The 26,333-nt window shown below is 38.8% G+C and overlaps 2 protein-coding genes across 13 annotated transcripts in view; both read left to right on the plus strand.

The window, feature by feature from the left end:
* LOC105357979 (uncharacterized) overlaps positions 1-15,588 on the plus strand; it is a 65,008-nt gene extending 49,420 nt beyond the window's left edge. The window contains exons 1-8 of one of the 12 annotated variants that reach the window (XR_013659350.1): positions 1,126-1,195; positions 1,311-1,381; positions 2,319-2,384; positions 4,369-4,526; positions 4,665-4,727; positions 7,542-7,591; positions 12,743-12,936; positions 15,449-15,588. Coding sequence is in view for 8 of the 12 variants with exons in the window: in XM_078955832.1 (XP_078811958.1) it covers positions 1,177-1,195; positions 1,311-1,444; positions 2,319-2,384; positions 4,665-4,727; positions 12,743-12,799 (339 nt within the window). In the remaining 4 variants the exon portion in view is untranslated. Of the gene's footprint in view, positions 1-1,060; positions 1,196-1,310; positions 1,445-2,318; positions 2,385-4,368; positions 4,568-4,664; positions 4,728-7,541; positions 7,592-12,742; positions 12,937-15,448 lie in introns of those variants that run through there. The other 11 variants (XM_078955834.1, XM_078955833.1, XM_078955835.1 and 8 more) reach the window with 11 other exon arrangements.
* Positions 15,589-22,551: 6,963 nt separating this feature from the next.
* Positions 22,552-26,170, plus strand: LOC101171262 (prosaposin). Its single transcript, XM_004074802.5, has 10 exons — positions 22,552-22,707; positions 22,789-22,844; positions 23,220-23,294; positions 24,470-24,592; positions 24,676-24,786; positions 24,871-24,945; positions 25,013-25,205; positions 25,570-25,628; positions 25,715-25,780; positions 25,862-26,170. The coding sequence occupies exons 1-9, from the start codon at positions 22,659-22,661 to the stop codon at positions 25,769-25,771; spliced, it is 798 nt and encodes a 265-aa protein (XP_004074850.1). The 5' UTR covers positions 22,552-22,658; the 3' UTR covers positions 25,772-25,780; positions 25,862-26,170.
* Positions 26,171-26,333: the final 163 nt, after the last annotated feature.

Consider the following 26,333-nt stretch of genomic DNA (forward strand, 5'->3'; position numbering starts at 1 on the left):
CACAATGGACTTATAAATATCATTTTTCTTGAAATTTTTATAAGCAAAGAGGATGTTGAGTTAATGCTTAAATGTTCTCAGTGTTCTTTTTTTCCACATCAGTTTGATTGAAAAAGGTGCGACTGCGTTTTGCAGTTGACCTATATTTTCTTGGACTTAAATTTTCTTAAAAGGCTAAAAAGGTTCTATTTTTTTTACTTATTTTTCTACTTTTTTATGTCATTATCTGTTTTCTCTTTAAATGCCAGAGGGCTAAGGAATAATGTAAAGCGTAAGGCCTTATTTTTATTTGCTAAACAGCAAAAAATAGACTTTGTTTTTTTTTTCAGGAATCTCATTCACTTGCTAAGGATGCAAATTTTTGCAAGCTCAATGGGGGGATGACTTTTGGTTTTCAAATGACACAAAGTATTTCATCACCAATAAAATCTGAGATATTTCTTTCAAAATTCTTCATAAATGTTATCCAGTGAAACACTTGTTTACTAAGTTTTAAAAAGACCTGGACATAAACTGTACATTTTGTCATTCCTCAAACTGTGCCCCATCTGTTTTTGGTATTGTTCCTTCACTCAACTATTTTGGAAAGATTTGATACTTTTTATACGAACTCATCTATGTGAAGATTATAGATTATTTTATGAGCATATTATTTTTGGATATTTTAAACAAGGGAGACTTCATGCAGAGAAAATGTATGTACCGGTAGTTAATTTAACTATAATTATGGCTAAATACTTTATACACAAGTGTAAATATGCCAACAAAAAAACAGTATTTTATGTTTTTCAGAAATAAATGGTATTGTATGTAAACAGTATAAAGTCCTCCACTAACAAAAAAGCTGTCAGAACAGTTGAAACATGGTCTCTTTTGAAATTTTAACAGATTCCTTTGCCTTTATTACATTTGTTTTATTTTTGCTTAACCTGTTTTACATTGTTATTATGTATTTTTTTTTTAATTTCCTAGCGAACGTCAAAATTGTATTTTGCACACAGTGTGGAGTTGTGTGTTTGGTATTTTGTGTGTGCAATATTTGTTAATAAAGTTTTTAAAAAAAAATAACTGTCATGCCCCTTAATTCTGGAAAAGAAAACCCCGTCTGTTGAAACATTTTCCAGAAGGAGAATCTTTGGAGTCAGCCATTTTAGAGAAGCTCCAAGCACCTGCTGGATGGAGAAACTTGTTATAGGTAAGTTGAATTTACTCTAACATGTGAATTTAGGGAAGCGAGAGACGTCATATTTATCATAAATATTGATAGTTTTCACAGAGAAGAGCTTTGTAATCTATTTTTTTTATCATAGTTATCAAAGTTCAGGCTATGCGCGCCACTTTTGGCTCCTGCCGGCTGCCTGCAGCCCTCAACGACAGCCAGGTAGGGGGAGGTGTGCGCGGTGTATTGTATTTTGACGCCGCAGGCAGATTCAGCGGTAACGCGGTGAGTTCCAATGATGCGCAGGGAAGAGTGGCAAGTAGTTATGCCGTGGGAATTTGCTCTTGATGGGGGCAGTAGTTGCGTGTGGACACTGTTTTTTCTTTCCCCCCACACAGGCGGAAAACTCTAGGAATTCAACGTCATTAGAGGATTTCTGTTTGCTAAAATCTGCGTTGTAGAGACCGAATTTGAAGTATAATGTGAGAAGATTCTGTTGACATTATTTAGTTCTTCGATACCATTCCACCCATGACTTAGCTAGGATGGCATTATTTGATCAGCAGACGGTGTACTTCAGTGTCGCTGCTGGCTGTCAATCATTTACCGTGCGCGTCTCGTGCACAGCATGCGTTCGGATTAAATAAATCTTCGATTTCAAGCAGAGCTTGGTTTTCATTATGCGGAACTTATTTTTCTGTTAAGATTTTAATTTTGAGAGTTTAAAACGGAGAGAATTTATTCATCATGACCTTGGGGAACAAAAGCGTATAATGTGTGTAGTAATAAGTTTTACAGTCTTAAAACGTTGGGAATCCTACTTCACAAATTTCACCTATTTTGGGATAAATGAGGGAATGCCGTATATCTGGGTGGGGTGATTATTTACTCGCGATATGCTAGTTTAGTTAGTTTGCAGTTTCCATTTTAAAATTCGCGGGGTTCTCAGTGGGCGGGTTGAATCCTGTGGGGGGAGGGGTGCGGTGGGGGTGTAATGTAGTTCTAATTTCTTCAGGTTTTTTTTTCTATTGCAGCTTTTGATTTCAAACCAACGCGACCCGTTTAGTTAGTACAACAATGCAACAAAGCTGTGGAAGTGTTACTCGTTATTTTATGTAAAATGTAACATTTAACTCAGAAATCTCTGTCTTGACTACAGAGCTCATCACACACTATCAACTGGTCCTCCCTGATGATGTCCATGCTCTGGTCTTCAATGAGTCAGGTGGGTCCCCCTCATCATGCATTTGCCATAAAAACTGTGACAAAATAAGTTAATGTCAAACCATATCAAAATCTTAAACATTCCTGATGCTAGAAACCAGACAAATAAAGGATCGTTCACCTGTCCTTCGCCCATAAGTGGCCGGGATAGTCTCTGGCAGCCCGGAGCCCGAAAGGGACAAACGGAAGAAAATGAATGAATCATTCACTTTGTAAGAACAATAACTTTGAACCTATGTGTAAAAAGAAACACAAAGTATTGTTGATTGCTACATGTGTCTTTGTGTTACACACATCTTTTCAAAACGAGTTAGCAGGTTTGTTACTGCAACTCTCAGGTCTTGCTCATTATTAAGCCTAGCTCTGTTCTGTTTTCAAAGTGGCAGAAGCAGAAAATCTCACAACGGTATAATGTAGATTGGAAGCAGAATGCCCTCATCCTTCTGCCCCATGAGTGGATGCTCCCTCTCCACACCCAGCATATTTCAGTGTTTGTGCTGTAAACCCCATCCTCTGGGTGGAGTCTGAGTGTATCAATGAACTGATCCTCAGCAGAGCTCAAACCAGTAGCTGCTGCGTTAAATTGATCTGTCAGCCAATTGTATTGAGCTCTGATGTCTGGAAATATTTGAGAAAGAAAGCTCTCAGGGAAGACATGTACAAATTGAATAATCCTTTATAAAATGGAAATAAATAAAATAAAGGATCATCCACTGTAGGTAGCTAATCCATATGGGCAGCATTACAGTCTGAAGACATAATTATTGTTAACGGTTTTACCATTATTTTAAGACTTTAAAACTGTCGTTAACTATAATTACATCTTCAAATGTCAGGATTCAGTTAAAGTGATGCAAGACCCGCAACATTTTTTTATGTTCCGCCAAAACATCCAAACATTATTTCTGCCTCTTTCCCTCCCAGCCTTTTGTTAACCCATGTAACGCTTCCAAGATTATGGGACTAGACGCAATAATCAGAATTCGTCTCAGGGAGCCCAAGGTATGTAAATGAAAAAAAGACAGCGATGAAAGTAAAATGCAATCGATTGTATTAACAGAAAATAGACACTTAAAGAATACAAAAAAACAACAACAAAAGGAATCGGGATATGGGTCTGAGTCCTATTGAGTGGTTTCCAAAAGTCTATTGGTTGGGATGTAGTTGAGGTTTGCTGCAGGTGAGGAGATGTTATTGAGGGTGGAAGTATCAGGATCTCAGATTTGGGTAGCTCGCCATCAAGTTGTAGATCAAAGCATACCTAACAAAAACCTGACCTAGAAAGGGTCAGAAAAAAACAAATCAAGAATTGAACAAAAACAAACCACAGTCATTTCACTGGGTATACTGAAATAGATCAGATTAATCATTATTGTAGAAAGTAAAAACAAGAGAAACAATGTTCTTATCAAAAATCAAATAGCTGTTTCAAATAGAATTCAAATTGTGTACACAAGTCAAACAATTCCATATCAAGGTTCAAGGTAAGTGGATAAAAGTTTTAAATCAAAAATGTACTCTGAAGTTACAAATTAACTTTATCCCATTATTAAAGTAGAATAATTTTAAACAAATTAAACTTTCAAATTTCAAATGTTGCGCAACATGGTTTTTCATTCCATTATCTAATTCAAAGACAGTGGCCATTTTGGCATCATGGAAATAAAAGTAACTATAACAGTTCAAAGTGTTCAATTAACACAAAAGAAGGAAAGCGACTTAACAAAAATTGCTTCGGCTTGAATTCAGCCGACTAAATTAAAACAACCAAACAAGAACCATTAAATAAAACAAAGTCTCAAAAGGTAAGGCAGCATTAGCTTAGCTCTGTGACTATGATAAAGCTTTTTTCTGTTTTCGGTGTCGCGACCGCAAAAAAACTCACCAATGAGCAGGTCTCTTTGGGGTTAGTTAGTGTCCAAAGGTAAATGCTGAGGTGTCCAAATATGTTCGTATTTGTTCGTATTATTCGTAATATGTTTTAGGCGTCCTGGTGTGGCCACAGCAGCAGCAACAGCTGAGAGCAAGAAGCAGCCAACAGGAAGCAGGGAGTAGCAAGCAACAAGCAGGAAGTGCACCAGCTGACCAGGAACTTGTATACACACCAGGCCTCTCACAATAAGGGCGGGGCCAGGTGTTCACAGTTAGTCTGATGGCTTGTCTGATGCCAAGGGGTTACACCCAGTAACTATAACATTTATTAATGAGCCCAGGGTAAAAATTGTACTTTTTAAAAAAAGTTGCTTGTGAATTTAAAATCTGCTGCCTCTTTGTATTTTAGACTGCTGACTTTCTTGCGAGTATCAGCAAGTGCCAGGGTTTATTCAAAGAGTCTGTAGTACAAGTGAGTATTGTAATCCAGACATTTTAACTTCACAATGTGAGCTGTACATACTTCACTTAACATTCATAACTTGAGTTGACACTCAAACATTGAAATACCAGGGCTCCAGACTGCGACTAAATGGTCGCATTTTGCGACCAAAATTTGAGAGTGTGCGACTGAATTTTACATCCAGTCAAACATGTGCGACCAGTAAATTTGCCTCCCCCACCCTCCGTATTTTTTATACATTAAACATGGAAGGGGCACGTCAATGATCGATGAAATAATCAATGAGACTCGAGCGCACACACACGCAAACACACACACTCGCATACATACTCATGAAACGCGAGCACACACTCTCGTGATAGGCGGCCACTGCGTGCGAGAAGAATAGGGAAAGTCACTGTAAGTGGCTAAATGCGTGGAGGGGCCTAGAGATAACCGAGCGCGATTAAACATCTGTGGGAAGGAAACGGAGACAAATATAATCACAACCTGATATGTGCGTGCGTCTGAGCTATGAGTAAGCGAACTATTGATTCGTTCTTACGACCTGCGGCTAGTGTACCAGTGCCAGAGTGTACAGCAGGGGTCTCAAACTCGCGAAGCAAACCACGGCTCTCATGCACGGCTGTAACGGCATGACTCCGCTCCCGCTGGAGATGGTCAGCTGAGGAGAATAAATGTCCCACACCTAAATGTGTGACATCTAACGGGGCTCTAACATTAAACACGTGCGAGCAACAACACTATTTCGTCTTAAGACACATTTAAAACACGTGGGAAAATGCAACGATAGACGGGTTTGAGATGAACCAGCGCCGCGCCTGGGAACTGAAAATTTTAGGGGCACAACCAGAAAATTTAAGGGCGCATACCGTAAATCAACATGCTAACCAGATCTACTAATTTCCACTGTATTACTAATAAATACTTTAATAATAGATGCAGAAATTACAATGTGCTTTTTCAAATTCAGTGTCACATTTTATTCTGTACTCTTGAAGATGCAACAAGAAGGTAAACTGACAGCACCATCGCTGTCATGACAGTACAAATAGTAAACAAAATACCATACATTTAGAATAAAAAAAGGTTTTTAGTAACAAAGTGATTACCGTAGTTACCTCTTGGTCATTTCACAATTACAAACAATACTTAAATGTATGTAAACATTAGGGGATGGAAATTCATGTTGGTGACACCAAATAGGTGCAGCCAAGATGCACAATAAGCGTGTTTGAGATCACCCAGATGGACGCAACGCTGTTCAGATCACCTGGTGTGAGACGTATATTTTTGTTTTTGCTCCAACATCACCTGTCAATCAAAACAAAAATATCACGAGAAAGGGGTGGGAGCAAAACCCCAACCAGAGCGAACGCAGCTGGAAATTTAGTACTGCACTGACTGAAAGCTGCCCTACAGACTACAAAACAATGCATTATGGGACATGTGTCCTGATGGGTTTTTGTAGTTCAGTGATCAATTAAAACAATTTCATATGCCAACTGATTAAAAAAAGGCTACATACATTACAAAACATTAAAATAATTATAAAAGATATAATATCAGAAATCACAGATCATACTAAGGGGAAGAGGCATATTAAAAGTAAATTGAATGTTAAGGACAACAACTTCCTGTTCTCCTTAAGTCTCGCTGCAGCTTCGCCTTCAAACCCCCCCCCCCCCCCCCAACTATCCAGGCGCGGCGCTGGTTCATCTTAAACACGTCTATCGTTGCATTTTACCCACCTGTTTTAAATGTGTCTAAGACGAAATAGTGTTGTTGCTCGCACGTGTTTAATGTTAGAGCCCCGTTAGCTGTCACGCATTTAGGTGTGGGACATTTATGCTCCTCAGCTGACCATCTCCCGCGGGAGCGGAGTCATGACGTTACAGCCGTGCATGAGAGCCGTGGTTTGCTTCGCGAGTTTGAGACCCCTGCTGTAGACTCTGGCACTGGTACACTAGCTGCAGGTCGGAAGAACGAATCAATAGTTCGCTTGCTCATCAGGTTGTGATGAAATTTGTCTCCGTTTCCTTCCCACAGACGTTTACGCGCGCTCGGTTATCTCTAGGCCCCTCCCCCTCCACGCATTTAGCCACTTACAGTGACTTTCCCTATTCTTCTTACACGCATTGGCCGCCTCACAGACGGGCATCACGAGAGTGTGTGCTCGCGTCTCATGAGTATGTGTGCGTGTGTTTGCGTGCGTGTGCGCTCGCGTCTCATTGATTATTTCATTGATCATTGACGTGCCCCTTCCATGTTTAATGTATAAAAAATACGGAGGGTGGGGGAGGCAAATTTACTGGTCGCACATGTGCGACTGGATGTAAAATGCAGTCGCACACTCTCAAATTTTGGTCGCAAAATCTGGAAAGTCTGGAGCCCTGTAAATTGCATAATGAAATCTTTGTCAATGCAAAATTATTTGGTGCAGTAAAAAAGAAGCATTTATAATGGCAGAAAACGTTTTTTTTTTATAGTGTGGAATAATATAAAACCTACACATTTTGTTTGTGTTATACAGTAAACACAAGTATTTAATTATTGCATGACCTAATAATTCAAGTAATTAAAAGGGAAATTTAAATATTAGACATTATGTCAATATATTTAAAAAAAGTACTTGATATATATGTTTGTCTAACCTAAAAAATATATAAAATCTTTGTGAAAAAGATGTAAGAAAGTAACGTTTGGAAAACAATTTTATTACACGTAACTGATGTACATGTTATCATCAACCAACTCTGAGGTTGAACTTGAACTCTGAGTTGGTCAATCGGGAGATTAACAACTCTGAGTTTTCTGTTTCAGAGAAGCTGATCGGAGTCAGGTCAATCAACTCTGAGTGGACTGATTCGGAGGTGAGCGTGCGCACCGCGACTATGAGAAGCCATTATCAATGGAGCGCAGATATCACGAGTCACCAAGGCAACCGTGAAAAAAAGAGGTCTGCGTATTTTTCGCCAGCTGAACTTGACGTGCTGCTGCAGAGTTACAGTGAATATGAGCACATATTCCAGAAGAAAAGCAACACCGCATCTGCAAAACAGAGACAGTTAACGTGGGAAAACATAGCTGCTTAAGTTAATGTCTAAGTTTGCATTTCAATCATTGTTATAAAATATTGAATGTAATAACTTTTTAAATAGCGTAAGGAGTGAAATAAAAAATGGCGATATATAGGTGTACTTTTGAAGTGTCATTCCTGGTGTAAATGCATGAAATGCTGCATAGTATACAGAACCAATCTGGGGGGGGGGATGCATTTAACGTTGATAATGTTTAGAGGACTTTTTTGTTAACCTTCCCCTCTTGCAAACTTTGGTCAGTTTAATATTAATACATGCAATTGTGTTTTTAAAAGTGAACTTTTGTCTACTGTTGAACCTTTCGCAGCGCGAAGACTTCTCCTTTCTTTTCTCTCGTCTTTCCGACCGTGGTCAGAAGCGCAGAGGAGATTTCCTTCAGGGCCGAAGGGAATTCTCCTTCGGGGTTCACTTCGCGTTCGAAACCCTCAACCTCCAGAGCGGATTAAGAATGACTCCATAACAGTTATTCTGGGAATGACACCTTCTCTTTATTTAACTAAGTGCTCCGTCCTCCGAACACACAATATATGCCACGCACACACCTCTGCTCCGTGCTCACCCCCCCCCCCCCCCCCCCCATCTGCGCCTGCAATCGCCCCTCCCCTTGTCTCTCGTGGATTGCACCCCGCTCAGCACACACACGCTGCAACACTACCCTTGTATTGATCAAGTGGTATAGGTTTATATGGGATTAAGAAAGTAAGCAGTGCTAGCAAATTGTGTTTCCAAAAGGTAATTGTTACATTAATCTAATTCAATGTCCCTGATTTCATTTTCATGTAGATGCAATCCTGCAGGAATTAAAAGAACATGGCAGCAGCTAAAAATGAAGTATAAAAACATAATTCAATCAGGTCAAATTTGAGCATGTCATGGATGTAGGCTTTGTTGACAATATTTGACATATGAAACATCTACATAGCAATACCTAATGTTGTTTTCATTTTGTATATGTGATTGACTGCAACGAAAAACGGTAACGCTCAAACAAAAACGTATGGGGAAATGACAAAAAATCGAGTCTTCTCAAAATCCTCGTACGAGGTAAATATAATTCTCTACGAATTAATGCAGCCTCCTCGTCTATTGGGTCCTCCAAAAAAGAACAAGCCATTCTTGTCACTTAGACCGTCTCTGTGTGACGGAAATGTGGGCAATGAAGGTTAAAGCGAAACATACCGCTTCGTCTTTAAAAAGGGGAGGGGACCGGCAGAAACTTCGAGTTTGGAGAATAAAACCTGCTCCCGACCAGGTTAGGTTCACAGCATAAGTAACCATGGACACTGACTCCGAGTATAAGTTACCTCTCTTTCAGAAACGGGTTTGACTTACTCTGCTTACTCTGGTTTAACAAACCTCCCATTCTGAAACGGAAAACCCAGGGTTTCCCTGATTTCAGGGTTAACGCACTCAGAGTTTACACTTAACCTCCTTTCTGAAACAGGCCCCAGGCTTAGTCACCATAGAGGACAACAATCTGGCGTTGAATGATGGGGTTGAGTCTCCTTTTAAACTGCAGGCTGATGAGGTTGAGTGGCGACAGCTGGTGGTGGTTAGGAGTGGAACTGAGATGGAGGGGGAGGAGACTGACCAGATCATGACAGAGAAGCTGCAGTCAGAAAGTTCTGAACGATTGTCACAGACACGCTGACCCAACAACGTGAGCTCACCATCATGAAGGCGCTGTGTTGGATGTATGTCCGGTTGGACGCCAGGGGCTTTATCCTGTCACCCCTCTTCTTCGCAGTGCCCTTTGTCACACTAAAAAAGGATTTTTGAAATTGAAAAATTACCGTAATTTCCGGACTACAAGCCGCTACTTTTTTCCTGCCCTTACAGCCCTGCGGCTTATTCAGTGACGCGGCTAATTTATGGATTTAATTAGCGGCCGCCATGTACGTACTTTCGAACTCAGTGAATAGTTTGAATTCTTTATCTAACACCAAGCACAAGGCATTTTTATTCAACACACCTCTATGCAGCCAAACAGCATGGACTTGACTTCAGGTCTTAGACACTTCAGTCATGGTTCAACAAAATGAAACACGCATGCCCGGCCGCATCCCAGAATCCTTTGGGGCCATTAGACCCAACGTGCACGTGATCGCCGCTACAATATGATGAAGCTTTCAAGTTAAAAGCAATCGTTAAAAGCAGCGTAAAAAAGTCCACCGTCACCAACGGGTTTGGAAAAGCCGGTTTGCTGCGTGACGGAGAGAACAGCGCATGGAGTGAATTTACACTCCATTTACGGTTTCTAAGGAAACCGTAAAAGCGGAATTTTGCTTTGAAAAACTCACAGCCTCCGTGTGAGCTGGAGACATCTTCTCCTGCTGATTGAGCTGCGGGGCCGATGGCAGTCTGATGGCTCCCACACGTAACAACGCACCCGCCCCTCATACACAAAACGTACAGTATTAAGTCCGATTCCTTTGCCAGTGATGAAAGTCTTCCGGGAATTCCCGGAAATCCGGGTTTTTGAGCAAACCGAACGTACTTTCCGGGAAATAAAGACCTGATCTCTACGGACAAATCGCTTTCCGGATTAGAAAATGGTCTGAAATCAGCTAATTTTAGCTTTATTTTCTATATTTCTCCGCAGATCGCTTCCTCTATGGTCGTGGCCATCTTTCGTCTTCCCGGCCTAATTGACCAATGACGGGACGTTTTAGTTGCTTTCGGATGCGTCGACGGGTCTGATTGGCTCTGTCTGCACCACGTGGTCAGCGTGACTTGCTTCCCTAGAGACCAAAACTGGCGGACCCACGCTAAACTTTCACAAACACATCTGAAGAGTTTGCGATCAAATTTGTGTTAAAATAATGGCAGGCATCGTCATTATTGAGCGTGGTCACGACCTCAGTTGTGAGAAGACGATAAAAAACAAATTGAAGTGGTCTTGGCTGGAAAAAAAAAAAAAGATTTTTAAGGTAGTGTAGGTCAAATACTTTTTTGTGTAAAATAATCTCAAAACCACATTTTGAAATAATTTCAATTTTAGTTTTGAGTTTCAGTTTTTATTTTGAATACATTTCTCTATCTAATTTATTTGTATTTCCTAATTACCATGATTTAGTTCAGTATAGTTAACATTAATTATAAGTATTTGATGGTTTGGACCCGCACTCCCTTAAAAAATAATGTTTACAATGTTTAGTTTAGTTTGTATGTTTGTTTTGATATTTCCCAGATTACTTAGTATTGGTGTTAAAGAATTGATGTATTATGTTATAGAATTATAGTTTAAAGCAGATCCCATATTTTGATGTAATTATAGTTTGAGAAAACAGTGCAAGTGGATGTTGTACATCAGTCATTTCTAAAGCAGAAATAATGTATAAATAACTGAGGTATTTTCATAGAATATCATAGTTACTGGTGTTCTTTTTGCCATTTGGGGCTTTGATGTTACTATATTTTAGCAATTGTATGTTTTGCAGCTTTAAGGAAAAGCGTAGATTGTAGGATTGTGTTACTTTGAGCAATTTTCCAAATTCTTTTTTAGGACCAGCAAGTCCTTAATGGAGAGTCAAACTAGGGGTTTGAATGACAAATCATGATGCTCCAATTAGTCTTAGTTTCTTGATAAAGAAGTGAATAACTAGCTGCCAGAATGCACCAGAATGCATCTAAGACCACGTATTTTTCCAAAATTTCGCTCTGTGCCCGCCATATCGCTCAAAGAAAAGTTCAGGGATTTTTTCCTTGCCTGACTTTCATCACTGCTTTGCACAGAAACGATTTGCTCCATCCACCGGCGCAACAGGGACGAAGTGCTCCTCCTTGAAGCCGCGCTGGCCAGAGGTGTCGGAGTAGATAGGAAGGGGAGACAAGGAGCGCGGGGGGCGGAGCGCAGAGGCGTCCGCGGAGTGCAGAGGCTTTTGAATTCTGACGCACGCGCCGCACTGAGGCGCGCGTATCACGCTGAGGCGCGCGCTTTTCAGTCGCCGCTGCTGTATTTTACCGGTGTGTTTTTTAACCAGCCCTGTTACTCCCATAACGCCGCCGCGACACAAGCGGAAGGAGAGCTTTACCCGTTAACCCCTCCATCCACTGCTGCTCATTCTTAAACACGTACAACAGTGTGGCGAGCCGGGCATTGGCCCCGCCTTTAGCCCCTAAGACTCATGGGAAATGTGGAATCGCGGATGTAAATTTCCTCATCATAACTGAGGGATGTAATGTTGATTATATGGTTACTGTTTGTAATTTTATGTATGATACCTAGATTGTCAATAAGTAAAAAAAATGAAATAAAAACACCATAACTGAGGAACTTGTGAACAGAATAGAGGTCCATGCTGTTTGACAGATGTCGATACACTCAAATACATGAGCCTGAGGCAAAGCTGGCACCACCCACAATGTGCTAATGAATTGCACTCACTCTGGGATGCTGACCGTGATCTGTCAGGATGACAATATCGCCTAACACATGCGCGGCTTGTACTCTGACGCGGCTTGTGTATGTAGAAAACTAATTAAACACGTAAAAATGGGTGGGTGCGGCTTGTAATCGGGTGCGCTTTGTAGTCCGGAATTTACGGTAGTTATTTTCGCCGCTCCATTTTTGCACAAGTATGAAAACCCGCTTGTTTTCATGGATTGGGAGGGGCTGATACTCAGAGAACAGGTTTTAGAGGAATACTCAGAAATGCCTTTAAAGACCAAAATACTGCTTTGGGGCTGTTTTTTGAGAAGAATTAACATGATATTATTACACTCAAAAAGCAGAATTTTTGTTTTTATCTTTCCATGATATAGGCGCTCATCTGTGTCTATGAAAGCCCTAGTATACTTCTGTTAACCCTGTAAATCAGAGACTTAACATAGAGATCAATGATTTGAAATGAATTTAAAATGAATGTTTACATGATGCATTTTTATTCTTAACAGTTCTTCATTCTGATTATTTTTGTCCAGGTAAATACAGCTGAGGCATCAACATCCCATCACTATGGCCAGCCTTCAGCTCAGTGAACAGAGGTTAAGGCACTTACCTTCGGGACGATTTTACTTGAACCAACGCCGGTACAGTGGCATCCACAATGTCTGGGATACACCACCTCCTCTGAAAAACGGGCATGGAGCTCTGCTGACCAGGAGAAGATGACAATGTATGAGAGCAATGGAAACAAATCCATTTTCCTGTTGTTCATAATGGATAGCTATTATTACACTTATTATTCTGATTATATTACTATTGTAAATGTAAATAGAATTATATCATATAGAGTTATACTTCGCAGAAGCGAAGGTTCTAGGTGATCTTAAGTAATAATAATAATTGATACTTTTATTTATCCCACAATTAGAGGTAAGATCTTAAGCCTGAGCCCGAGTCAGAACTAGGTCAGATCGGGCACTAAAATGAAGACATTACGTTCGGGTCGGGCCGAGCTTCTCTCTCGCTGACTTTTTAAATAAATATATGTTTAGAAAAATGTATACTAAAACGATGTGTGGATACTAAACAAATTAATACTTGTTATAAATTAATAATTTGGTTAAAACAGAGAAGGCGCTGTAAGGTAATTGCTATTTTATTAACTACTACTGAACAGGAAGCGCGGTGCGCAGATGCAGAGCCTGGGCACGCATTGCCCACGTGAATGTAATCCCCCCCCCCCCCCCCCCCCCCCAAGTCTGCATCTATTTTGTTTAGGTATCCTCGATATGGAGCAGCAAGAAGTCAAAGATAAACTAAAGACAGGGGAACTGAAAAGGCAAACACGCACCGCCGGAAGTGTGGAAAAGCTTCAAATTGATAGTGGAAAATGATACAGAAACTTGTGTTGGCTTCACTGAATGTAGTCAATGTGGCGCTTTGCTTTCATATGAGAGCAAAAAGACTGGCACCTCGACGCTGAGCAGGCATTTAAACAGCTGTAATGGCAAAAGTGATGTACGTCAAACATCTATATTATCATTTTTCCCAAGGACCGCCCCTCTTCGCGCTAAGCAGGCCATCACAGACAAGTGCGTGGACTTTTGCTGTCAGGACCTTAGACCATTTTCCGTAGTCTCTGGCGAAGTTTTAAAAGTCTGGCCCAAGACTTGATCAATGTTGGGTCAACTTTTGGGCGCATACCTGTCGACTCGGTCCTCCCCCATTACACCACAGTGTCAAAGGCGTGCGGCAAGAAGGCTGAGGAAGAAAGGAGCTTGTTAATTGAGCGGGTAAAGAACGCTCTGGCAGGTGGCTGTGACGTCGCCATGAGTACTGATATGTGGACGGATGATTACAGAAAGATGAGTTATATTGCAATAACTTGTCACTTTACTGAAACAGACTTCAGCTTGGTTGGAAGAACACTTACCACCTCTGTATTTCCAGCAGAAGATGCCAAAAAGGGGAAGAATATAAGAAGAGAACTGGTCCGGCTTCTGGTGAATAGATTTGGTTTGGAACCTTCATCTTTATCCAGAATAGTGTGGGTTACAGATCAGGGCAGGAACATTGTGAAGGCTTTGGAGCCTTACAAGCGCCTCTCGTGCCTTGATCATGTGATCAACACCGTACTTCGGCATGGCCTGGACAAGGACGCACTGTCTGCAGACGCCCCAGACATCGGAGAAACAATTAGTGCAGCCAAGAGTGTTGTCCGTTTCATCAAGCAATCTGGTTTGGCAGCACAACAATAAAAAAACAGTGCTTCAGATGGTTGAAACCAGATTCAGCACCGTTTACTTGACACTCAAGTCTGTGCGAGAGATATATAATGAGTTGTGCGACAGCCTGAAACCTTTGAATCCCCGTCCGTGCAGCTGCTCCCGTTTCGTGTCACACACGGCTGTGTGTGAGAACGAAAGGGGATGGGTGGTGTGGGCTCTGTCTGCCAGGTGAAACGGGGCAGGCGGAAAGCTGCCTGTTGCCCAACACCAGGATCATCATGTGCCTTTAGGTTCCTCAGCTCATGCTAATAATGTCATGCTTTATGAAGTGTTGTAGACATTTTGATGACATGTCTTTATTTTCCATAAATGGATTCTCTGTCTGCCTGTGGTTTAGTTGGTGTCAGACAGACAGAAAGACAGCTGGTATTGCAGGAAAACAGCTGCACTTTATGAGATCATAAATAAACTATCCATAATTTAGAATTTAATATTATTTATTGATTGAATTATTTTTCTCAGCATCAAATGGTTCCGTTGGTCAAATTGTTTCTAGTTTAAATAAGGACTGACAGTTTTTTTTTTATTTCATGCACTTTAGGCTTCTTTTCTGTTTTAAACTAGATCAGGGTTTCTGTGGCTAAATAAATGTAATATTTGTTGAAAGTGGATTTATATTGCTTTCTTATTTTGTTAATGTTAAAAGATACAATTTTAGCTATACTCACAGTTTTTATAGATACTTATCCAATATATTGTTACTGCGCAAGTGTGTGTGTGTGTGTGTGGGGGGGGGGGTGTTAAGGTGGACGCGAAACATTTTCTGGCAAAAAATAATTTAGAAGCACTGGTCTAATCTAAAAATATATCAAATCTTTATTTGAAAAAAAGGTTTGTAAAATACATAAAGTTACGTATAAAAAAGAAAATAAAGTTGTTTCGAAAACATTACTTTATGACACGCAACCAATGTACATGTTTTTTTACGTAAATCCAACTTTTTTTTTCTTTCAGTGCTATAGCCCTCGAGTATTCGTGCAGAAAGAAATCGGGGAGAAGCTGCAGTCAGAAAGTTCTGAACGATTCTCACGGACACGCTGACCCAACTACATCGGGAGCTCACCATCATGAAGGCGCTGTGTTGGATGTATGTCCGGTTGGAGGCCAGGGACTTTATCCTGTCACCCTTCTTCTTCGCTGTGGTGACAATCCCCTCTGTTACTGTTCCCTCAAAACCTGGAGGGTTGCCAAAGGCCAGGACACTCTCACCTGGCCGCACAGCTAAAGAGCTCCCAAGCGTCACTGAGGTGGGCAGCTTTGTCAAAGGTGTAAATAGAAAGTATCACTAAAAAATATCTGGTCCTTCAGTCCAGAACTGCAGAAGGACATAAAAAAACAATATGGTTCTAAAAAATAAAACGACCTGGACCCATTTAGTTAAACCAGTGAGTTAGTAGAACCAAGTCATCTTCATCGTACAGATGACAGTTTGGATTGACCTTCACTGCTCACACATACAGGAAGTGACACGTCTGCACCGACAGGGTTTCCTGTTTCCTTTACGATTCTTAATGACCAATCACAGTGTCATACTCTGAATGTCAGATGAACATCACTCACCATATTCAGTAATGCGCCCCCCCCCCCCCCCCCCCCCCCCCCCCCCCCCGAGAATCCTTGCTGAAAGAAAACAGGAGAAGCTGCAGTCAGAAAGTTCTGAACGATTCTCACGGACACACTGACCAACTACAACGGGAGCTCGCCATAATGAAAGCGCTATGCTGTATGTATGTTTGTTTAGACCCCAGGGGCCACATCTTTTTACCCGTCCTCTTTCCTGAGGTAACGATGCCCTCCGTTACAGTGCCCTCAAAATCTGGAGGGCTACCGTTTACCATCATGGATGCGCTATGTTGGATGTACATCCGGTTGCCAAGGCTTTTAATGTTCCTGCCGCTGCTTTTGTTGGTCGTTATACCTGTCGTGACCGTTCCATTAAAAATTGGAGGGCTCCCAAAGGCTAATATGCTCTCCCCTGCCCGGACAGCTGAAGAGCTTCCCACTGTCATAGTGGGCAGCTTTGTCTGTGGGAGGGCGATGAAGACAATGCAGATTTGAGCAGATCCTTGACACCACCTACCACATCAGAGTGGATGTCTGCTTGACATCTACAGCTCCCTCTCCCTCAGTAAAGCCCAGAACATCACCATAGTCGGCTTCCACCCTGGACATCGCCTCTACTGCCCTCTAGGTGGCGATACAGATTATTTTCAAACCAGAACAAATAGACTAAGAGACAGCTTTCTTACCCCAGAGCGGTCTCAGCCCATTGAAGAATGTTTTCAGACGAGGCAGCAATTGAGATGCCAGCTTTATATTGTGCATCCCAAAAACTTCCCTGTCCTGCGGAGCCATACGGCAGAAAAAGGACTATTAGGCAATAAGATGACAGAGTCTCTGTGGGCTTTACGTGCACACATCCGTGTGTCGTTAATCCCTGCTATCAGTGTGCATTAGAACGTGGCCATCAATCCATGAACATGGGCCGTTCACTATGCCCAAAATTCATTGTCATCAGGTACGATGTGTGCCAATTGTGGTGGGTACCGCTGACAGTTTGTGATGTTTTACAGTTTCGATGCATTTTTTTTTTTTTTAGTTATGTCAATTCCAAATGAAGGCCCTCTGTTAAGGCTGCTGCTGCTGGTTAGAAAAGGGAGGGAAAAGTTTGAGTTATTAACCTGATAACTCCTAAAGCACATTGGTCCACTTCCATGCAGCCAATGTTCGCTACATCAAATCCATACATGAAGAACTCAATTTTTCTGCAGCAAAAAGTGTTCAAACTGAGCCTGTTGTCTCTTTTGAAAACCTTTTAATAAATATGTTGTGTAAAACCTGCTCATGTTTTAGAAAAAAATGTCTTGATACATTCTATTTGTGTATTTGTATGACTTTTATTTGACATAATTATAGTCATAAACTGCTTTCTCTGCCCTCGTGTTTTTCCTCCTCCATCATGTCAATATTGTAAAGGAGAACTTGTTCTAGATAACATACCTGGTTAAAATAAATGTTTTTTCACAGTTTTTAAAATAGACAAGTGAATTACAAGCCATTTGACATCACAGGACTTGACTTCAAGAGAAACCAAACTGAAGAACTGAACAAAAGAGCCAGATTTTATCCTTTTACTAATTTTCTTAACTTAGTTTAACCTTTTTTAACCTTTTATATAGCTGTTAGATGCTCAACAGCGTAAAGGGTAAATAAAAAATAAAATGCAAGTAAATACTTACATAGATGAATCACTAACTAATGTAAGAGTTCATAGAGGATTTGTATCAAATGTGGGCAGCTGCTTACGCAGCTCTGTGACATAGAATCCGATATTTTTTGTTTGTTATTCTGGAGGCAAATAGGAGCCATCAGTAAATTTCTGGTTGGTAATGTGGCTTATCTGAATTATCTGGCAGATACTGGTTCACAGCATTGACTGTACATAGAGTTCTATATATTTATAACTATATTCTTTATGAGTTATATAGAGTTCTCTATAGTCAATAGTTCAAATTCAACCCACTCACCAACCTATGATGGTTACATTTCCGGGATCCTCACGCCGCGTTTAAAGCCCAGACGTAAGAATCATAAATTGACCCTTTTGTAAGTCTGATCTTTCTGGAAAATTATTTCTTAAGAGTAAATTTGTACAATTGCAGATTTATTGTGAAAAACTGGTTTATACAATCAGATATAAAACACATACCAGTAATACCAGCGTTTAAAAATACCACTGCCCAAATGAATGCATTTTTTACGTTTTTCTATTTGAACCTTTAATGCACCACAATCCTTTCCGAAATGTTTAGTTTATAATATGGTTTTGTCACGTTTTCTGTAACATTTAGAAAATTGTACTTCATGGTTCAGACACATGAAGTTAGAAAACGTTTTGGGGAAATTTTTTCGTAAATGTTAAACGTGTCACCTCAACCAAAGGCCGGATTTCCACAAAAAGTTGTCAAAATGTTATTAAAAAAAAATTAAAATAATGTCCTATTTTTCTGTACAGAAGAGTTTGGACTTCTTTTGCTTTTGACAATTGCCTACAAAATCAAATTCTTTGTGTTCTTCCAGCTGTAGTGGATTAACTTGAATTGAAAATCTAAAAAAGTCAAACACGAAATTTTATTATGACTTCAATGCTTTTTGATCTTTTTTCTCCCATCCAATCACAGCAACTAGATGCTGTTGTGCAGCAAAAAATAAGAATATGTGCTGAAAGAGCTATTCTCATAATAACCCCCTCTGATTAAACTTTTTACCACCAGTTGCCCAGTTATCCAACATGTTAGACAACTGCTCAACTAAAACCACTAAAACGAAACAATAAAAACTACAAACCTATTACTTATTTCTATCAGTAGCATTTTTCTTCAAAGCCAAAGACCCATTTCCTACATTTTGCAGCACATGCACATGTTTTGGATGAGATTATTCTTCTTGCGTTACAGACGTTTTTCTTAAAACAAGTTTTTTTTCCTTTCTTAAGATTCAGTCTTTGCAGTGATGTAACACTTTCAACATTGTCGTTTTGATGCCATAGGTTTAGACAGCTTAAAAATATTTTTAAAATTGTGATTTGAAATGCATTTCAAACAGAATAAAACTTATAATCAGTTTATTTTTGATGTGTAAAGGCTGACCACACAAAAACAGTCTAAAGTAACAATATAAGTGAGTAAGACTCTTGGTTTTCCATTAGAAAAGCTAAAACATAGGATGCAGTGAGTAGATGTTTTTCATGAAGTTAGTAAATGTAATTGAGGAAATGTCACAAGTTAATACCTAACTTTGGGAACAAGGACCAAATATGTGTGACATTTAAAGTAACAACAGGTTACTGAGGAAAGCCAAGTGTAATCTTATAAACACAGATCATATCGATTTTCTTGATTCAGTGAAAGTAAAAGTCTAATGGTTACATACAGAAATATTCTGTAATATTCCCACATTTATCTACTAGATTAGCCTGATTTTAAAATAAACTGAAAACATTTGAATCCTCTTTTAATAAGTGACACCACTGCAAAATTCCTGGAATATTTTTGTTTTATTTGTTGTTCACAGTTTGTCTTTTCTTTCATATGTCCATGTTTTTATTATATTCACACAGATTTTGTGAAAAGTGTTGGTTCAACAATGGTTACAGTAAAACTCTCAACAAATAAAGAATAACCAACAGCCTTTTTATGTATGTTCTGCTTCTTTCATTTGTTCTCATGGTGAGACTGAGAAAGATGATGCCCCAAAACAACAACAAACAACAAAAAGAGAGATAGAAAAAAATTAAGTGCAACTGTTTCCTTACACTGAAATGAAATTAGATCAGAAATGCTCCAAACAGCAAACTTTTGTTTTTATTTATTCAAGAAAAACAAACTTTGAAACCAAAAATGTGTTTTTTTAATCCAAAAAAACTAAACTAAAGAAGGCTGACTCTTTTTGTTTCTGCAAAACAAAAGAAAGAAAAAATTTGGAACGAGAGCCGAGTCGTGCATTAATAGTTATTGCCAGCAGGGGGCAGACGTGGTCTAAATTCTTTTGAGTAGAACTTTTGCCAATAATAAATAGAAATGTTTCACTGATATTTTTATTGGTTTCAAATCCTCAAATGTACAACATAAGATTTTTTGTCAATTGCATTGTGTTCATTTCATCATATAAATGCAATCAACATTTTTCTATCATATAAAATTTGCAAATGAAAAAAAAAATCATTTGAACCCTTCAATTTTAAAAATTAAAATAATTTTTTCAGACTTTTTTTTCTCTCTATTCACTGTGCAAAAGATGGTCTTGAATTATTGCAGAGGATTCCAATTTATGCTATCTATGATTAAAAATCCCCAAAAGGGATTTTTTTTTGTCTCTGGAAACTTTTGAGTTTGATTGACTTTAACATGTTAGTGCTAGTCTTTATGATACCTAACTATAGTAATTTCCTGAAAATAATTCTAGTAGGTTTAGGGGATGTCATCTGGACTTGGTTTTTTAAAGTTATAAGACGTTTCACCTCTTATCCAAGAGGCTTTGTCAATTCTGAATTAGCTGGTCTAAGACCTGGTATATATATATATATGAAAATAAAATGTTTTTCAAGAAAAACTTATATTAATCCTAATAGACGGTTGATCTCTGTCAACTCCATCTGTGCTGTGAAATAAAATACTAGACAGCAAACACCGTAAACTATAGTCCCAGCATTCCGCTGAAAACTAAAGTAACTATTTGCTAGGGGAAAAGAAAACACTTTGCCAGAATAACATTTGCGTAAAGCTGCTATCAAGATTAGAATTTTGATAGAGAAATGAAGGAAGGAATTATCTCGTCTGGTTTTCTTGGAAGGCACAGACCGCCAAACCACAGAGCTGGGAATTCCTCTGAAAAGGCAGTCAGGTTCAAACTTTGGCTTTGTCACTTCCAGACTTCTCACCTGATTTATTGTTTATCCCTCAAAAGGCAATTGTGAATCCAAACAGCGTTTATGTAAATCTAGCGTATTCCCCTTTACCCTAACTTATACCACATTTTAGAAACAACTATTTTATTACTCTTGTGAGATACAAGTAGTTTGATAAACTCATGAACAGAGTTTAATTAGAAAAAGATCAGAATTGTCCCAGGAAACAGAAAGAATCTTTGGAAATGTACTGCACTCTTGGGTTTTGTAACACAATAGATGTGTTTAAAAACAGAAAATACTTTAAAATGAACAAAACTACACTGATCACTGAGGTTTTTCAAATAGGTTGAAAGTCAGTCACAGCAACAGAGGTTAAAATACAATTTCACATACTGAAAAATGGAAGCCGTACCATACTGAAGGTGCAAAAAAACATGGAAACTTCTTTTGGAGTGCACTGTTCACAGGATTGGTTTGAATACATTTATACTTTATCCAACAGTTGAAAAATAGAAAAGAAAAAAGAATGTGAATAAAATGTTTTTAATATTTAGTTTTTTATCCCCACAAACTGCTAAAGATTTTTTTTCTGTCAAACTAAGCTCTGACCAAATACACGGGAGAAAAAACACACTAAATAAAAAATGCAAAACTTTCTAAAAAATGTTTTCTACTTTGTGTGAGTGAGTGAGTGTGTGTGTGTGGGGGGGTAGTTTAAACTCTAATTTTAGGAGTTCCTTCCACTTTCATTTAAGGTCTTTTTTCTCATCGACTCAAAGTAAAACTGAGATTGCATTAATTTTTTTTCTATAATTTCAGTTGTTCCATCTAAATGTAAATGACTTAATTTGATGTGCTTATAGCAAATATTGTCTGTAATATTTCATAATTGATATAGTAGATAGTTGCAGTGGACAGAGGAGCCCGTGGCAAAGTTATACTGACCCAACAAAAGAAAATGGAAACTGCAGAGTCCATTAGTGCCTTCAGAGGGAATCAGAAATGGTTTTCAAAATCCAGAAGTGAATCTGCCCCGGATGCAGAAGTGGTCTCCCACAAACAAAGACATGAAAACAGAAAGCAGCAATACAACTTAAAGTTAAAAATCAAATCAAACTGTATTTAAAAAGCACTTTTCCTATAAAAGCCCAACACAAAGACAGAGAATTGTCTGTTATTTCAAAACTTGAAACGGGCTAAAGGAAAAATGTGCAAATCAGGATAACTTGAGCATTTTAGTATCTTTTTATTTATTTTTTAAACAACTGTGAAATCTCACAAAATACAAAACATAACTTGCGCAACAGGTTTTCTTTTTTTTTTACATTTCTCTTTACAAAAAAAGACAAAATGATTGAATCAGGACTTAAAGCAATCAGAGCGTGAATTTAGATCAAGGATTTATTTTCAAGAACTAATCTCTTCTTAAAATTTATATTTGTATTTACATTTTTAAATACAAATTCAAATGTGTATTTAAATTTTTATAAACAAATCAGCACAATCTTGGAAGTAACTGTCTAAATTGATTTTTGATAATTATTTTCACTTTCATGTGGAGTTTCATATGGAAGCAGAAGTAAAAAAAAATGACGCCTTTTTATGAATAAAACTTTTCTTGAAGTTTCAGTCATGGCAGAGGTTGGTGGGGGGGCTCTGTGGGTGGGGCATGTCAGATATAAGTGGCATGAGGAGTTTATTTTTGACATTTAAACGGAAGACGTTTCAAAGAGTTAAAGAAAACCCCCCAAAGCAATGATGGTTGTGTTAGCTTTGCTCCTCTTAGTCGGTCTGCAGAGCAGTGGTAAGAAATTACAGCCGTTCAACTGCATCTCGTTTATGAGCCAAGATATTCACCTTCAGTGACAAACGTTTGTTTTTGCAGCTCTAACAGCGACGTATGACATCAAGGGTTTGGAAGATACATCTGATGCCCTAAAAGTAAGTGAGACATTTTCTGTTTTTGCAGTTTAAGTAACTAAAGTGAAAATGTATCTTTTATTCAGGGTGCAAACAAACAAAAAGTTTATTAGACCTTCTATAATTGATGATGTGCAACGGGATTTACAAAAATACTCTCAATGAACATGTGACAGGAAGTACAATCTCTACTTTTTTTTAACATATTCAGATTCAGTGAGCAGTAATCCATTGATTAATACTATATATATATTAACAGTTGTTAAGAAACAGGCAAATTTAAAGCAGGTGATGACTTTTACACTTTAAAAATAAAAGTATGTTACTCAATATATGATGCAAATATATTATAGTTGAACATTTTCATTTGTGTGGTGATTTTATTCCTGTATCCAGAGGAGTGATGTGTGCCAGGACTGCACCAAAATATTTGAGCTTCTTGAAGACATGCTCTCCAGTCCTGACCTGCAGGTGAACTCAAACAACTGAGACGTCCTGTTTGCTCTTTGATTGCATTATCAGCCATGTTTAAGTCAATATTTTCATAAATCAACAAAGCAGTTCATGCACTTAAAGCTTTGTGGTTGAATAGCTTTCATTGAATAAACAGATATCAATTTTGTTTAACCTCAGGGGTTTTTCTCTGTCCTGTAATCAACAGAAATACTATTCTTTGAATTAACGTGTTACCAGTGGCTTGTGGAACAAAACACGGAAAAGAAAGGTCTTATTTTCATTATGTAAAAGAAAAGCCACTTCCTTTTTCTGCTAAATACTGAAATGAAATTTGCCTTTTTCTATCTTAAACCCCAACAAACCACAAAAGATTCTCTTCCTTTTAGTGTACTCTAGAAACCAGATTCCTGACGCTTTGTAAAACCTTAAAAAGCTTAAAGCGTTTAATATCAATGTAAATTATTTGTATTTAACAGACAATGCAGGGATTTTTATGAAAGAAAAAACTGTTGATTTTATCTGTGCACCATATTTATGAGTAAATAAACATAAAGTAAATAAAACCTAAGTGAAAATAATTGCATTTTTAAGATTTATTTGGATGAATGCTAAATTTAAGCATTAAATCTGCATGGGAGCTAAACTACAACAAAAAATACTAACCACTTATTCAAAACACTTAACAAAACAGGAAAACTTAATTTCAAGAACAAAAGCAGACTCGCCTAAAAACTCTGTAACCCTTGTGCCATCTTAGATGACCCCACCCTTACACTGACGTGTTCTCCCTACCATGACAAAGGTGGATAAAGGTGGAAAGATTTCATGTAATCCATGGACACCAGTGAAGATCACAAATCATTGAAGAAAAAGGAGTTAGCGCTCTGTCTAGTGGGTCTAGATGACCCGACCCAACTCCCAATGTTAACGTGCCTAGGATAGCACAAGGGTTAAATGTTTCGGTTTCTCTGCACAAAGTAAGTTTGGAGAAGATGCTTTTTTTTTTCTTCTAAATGAACTTTAGAGCTCCAGCAGGAAGGTTTTATCTCCATTTTTTGTTACACTGCAGCTTAACAGACCAGAAAACCCTGAGATTTATAGATCACACCACTTTAATAACCTCCATACAGACATTGAGTTTTCTGGAATGTTCTCATCTCTACCCCCACATGGTGTCTCTTGAATCTTAGAAAAAGATCTTGGCGGGCATTGACCATATTTGTGCGCTCCTGCCCGGCCCCACCGCCTCACTCTGCAAGGAAGAGGTGGACAAGATGCTCCCACTGGCCATCACCTTCTTCACTGGAGTAGCGGTCAGTCATTCGTCATACAGGCGCATTTAAATTTTGAAAAAAAGTACCTTTTAAATGCTTAAAACTTTTCTCTTTCTCATTAGAAACCCGGAGAAGTCTGCAAAATGCTTGGGCTCTGCAACTCCTGTCCAAACAGTGAGATCCTGAGCTACTTTGTCAACAAGGCCCTGCAGGCGAATCTGCAGAGTGACACTGTCAGTTCATCAGAAAGGCTCCTGTTTTCAAGAACCAGACTGCTGTAGTCTTTTGCTTTACTCATCTTTTTGTCCCATATGCAGTCCGGACCCCAGTGCTCCTTCTGCCTCTTTTTTGTGAAGACTTTGGAGGAAATGCTGCCTCAGCAGAGAACTGAGGTGAGGTTTCTTGGAGGGAACGTTTGACCTGCTTCGGTGCACATTTACTGCATTTGTTGCTCCACAGGAAGCCGTCGCCAAGCTGCTGGACAAGATTTGTCACATTTTGCCCCCCTCTTACCGTGGCCAGTGTGAGGCCATCATCGACAAGTTCAGCAAGAGCGTGATGGATGCCTTCATCCACTACGCCACCCCCCAGACCATCTGTGCTCTCCTGCACATGTGCAAGCAGCAGGAGGAGGAGGAGGCCTCCGTTTTTGGTCAGTCCTTTGTTTCAAAGAGGAAAAAAAAAAAAAGCTTTTCAAAAGTGATGTTTCTCCAAAAAGATTCCTAGACGTTTGTCCTTCAATTTTGAAAAGTTAATTTGATTGATCACACACAGAATTATATCAAATTTGTGGGTTTTGTTCTTTCATAAAACCCATAATTACCCATCTTGATGTGATTTTACTGAAGCCGTAAGATAAAAAGGTGTAATGAGTGAAAATGACCTGAGCTGCACTAACACAGATCATCAGAACTGCATTAAAGTTGGTTTATAAAAGATTTTTAATCACATTTTAGTATTGAATATTTTAAACCTGCAGATTGCTTGTGTGCTAAAAGATGTTTTCTACCCGGCAGATCCATGCACTTTGACTTTATACAGCTGCAGAGACACAAAGACTGCCCTTAAATGTGGAGTAAGCAAACCTCTGAAAACTCTCATATAAAGTTATGCGTCTGTCTGGATGTTCAGCATCAAATACATTTGATATTTTCTCTCTAGACTTTATTCTACTGTCAGAAATTTCTCTGGAAGTCTGTGAACTACGACACGCTCTAACCTGATCAGGTGAGTCCTAAATGGAAAAGTCATTTAAATAAAGCATTCAAATGTAAAGTTCTTAACCGGTTTAATGTTAAAACTGGGCAGGTTCCGAGCTAAAGGAGAATCAGAATCGCTCATCATCTTCAAGCTGCAAAGCCGGATTTCTCTCATCTCTTTTTTTATACCGTTTGAGTTTAGTTTACAAACTGTGTGAATTAAACAATTAAAGCCTATTGGAATTTTCTTTCTGGACAAAAAAAAAAAAAAAAACGCTTTTAAAGGTTAAAAGGACATATAAGCAAGGTGACTGTAATCACGTTTCCTGTCTGTAGCTTTTCCATTAATTTAGTCATGTAATGGTTGAAAAACATGAACAATATAACTGTAATAAAAATAAATGATCTTTGTCAACAATGTGTTTCTTCAATTTTTGTTGCATACCAATTTAAATTTAGAGAGCAAACTTCATGCAACATTCTAAGACAAACTACGTTTCTGAAAATGTTCAAACCTTTAATGCAAGGAAACAAAGCAGAAGTGAAATGAAGAACAAAAACAATTTTTGCATCTGTTGAGA

Source organism: Oryzias latipes, chromosome 12 (genome assembly GCF_053564925.1).
Source record: "Oryzias latipes strain Hd-rR chromosome 12, Olatipes_Hd-rR_3.1".
In the NCBI taxonomy this organism is placed as follows: domain Eukaryota; kingdom Metazoa; phylum Chordata; class Actinopteri; order Beloniformes; family Adrianichthyidae; genus Oryzias; species Oryzias latipes.

Bases quoted from the DNA above. Each gene is read 5' to 3' on its own strand.
- LOC101171262 (XM_004074802.5), top strand. From the start codon at position 22,659: ATGATGGTTGTGTTAGCTTTGCTCCTCTTAGTCGGTCTGCAGAGCAGT. The intron at 22,708-22,788 runs GTAAGAAATTAC...TTGTTTTTGCAG, and splicing joins AGTCGGTCTGCAGAGCAGTG to CTCTAACAGCGACGTATGAC. The intron at 23,295-24,469 runs GTGAACTCAAAC...CTTGAATCTTAG, and splicing joins TCTCCAGTCCTGACCTGCAG to AAAAAGATCTTGGCGGGCAT.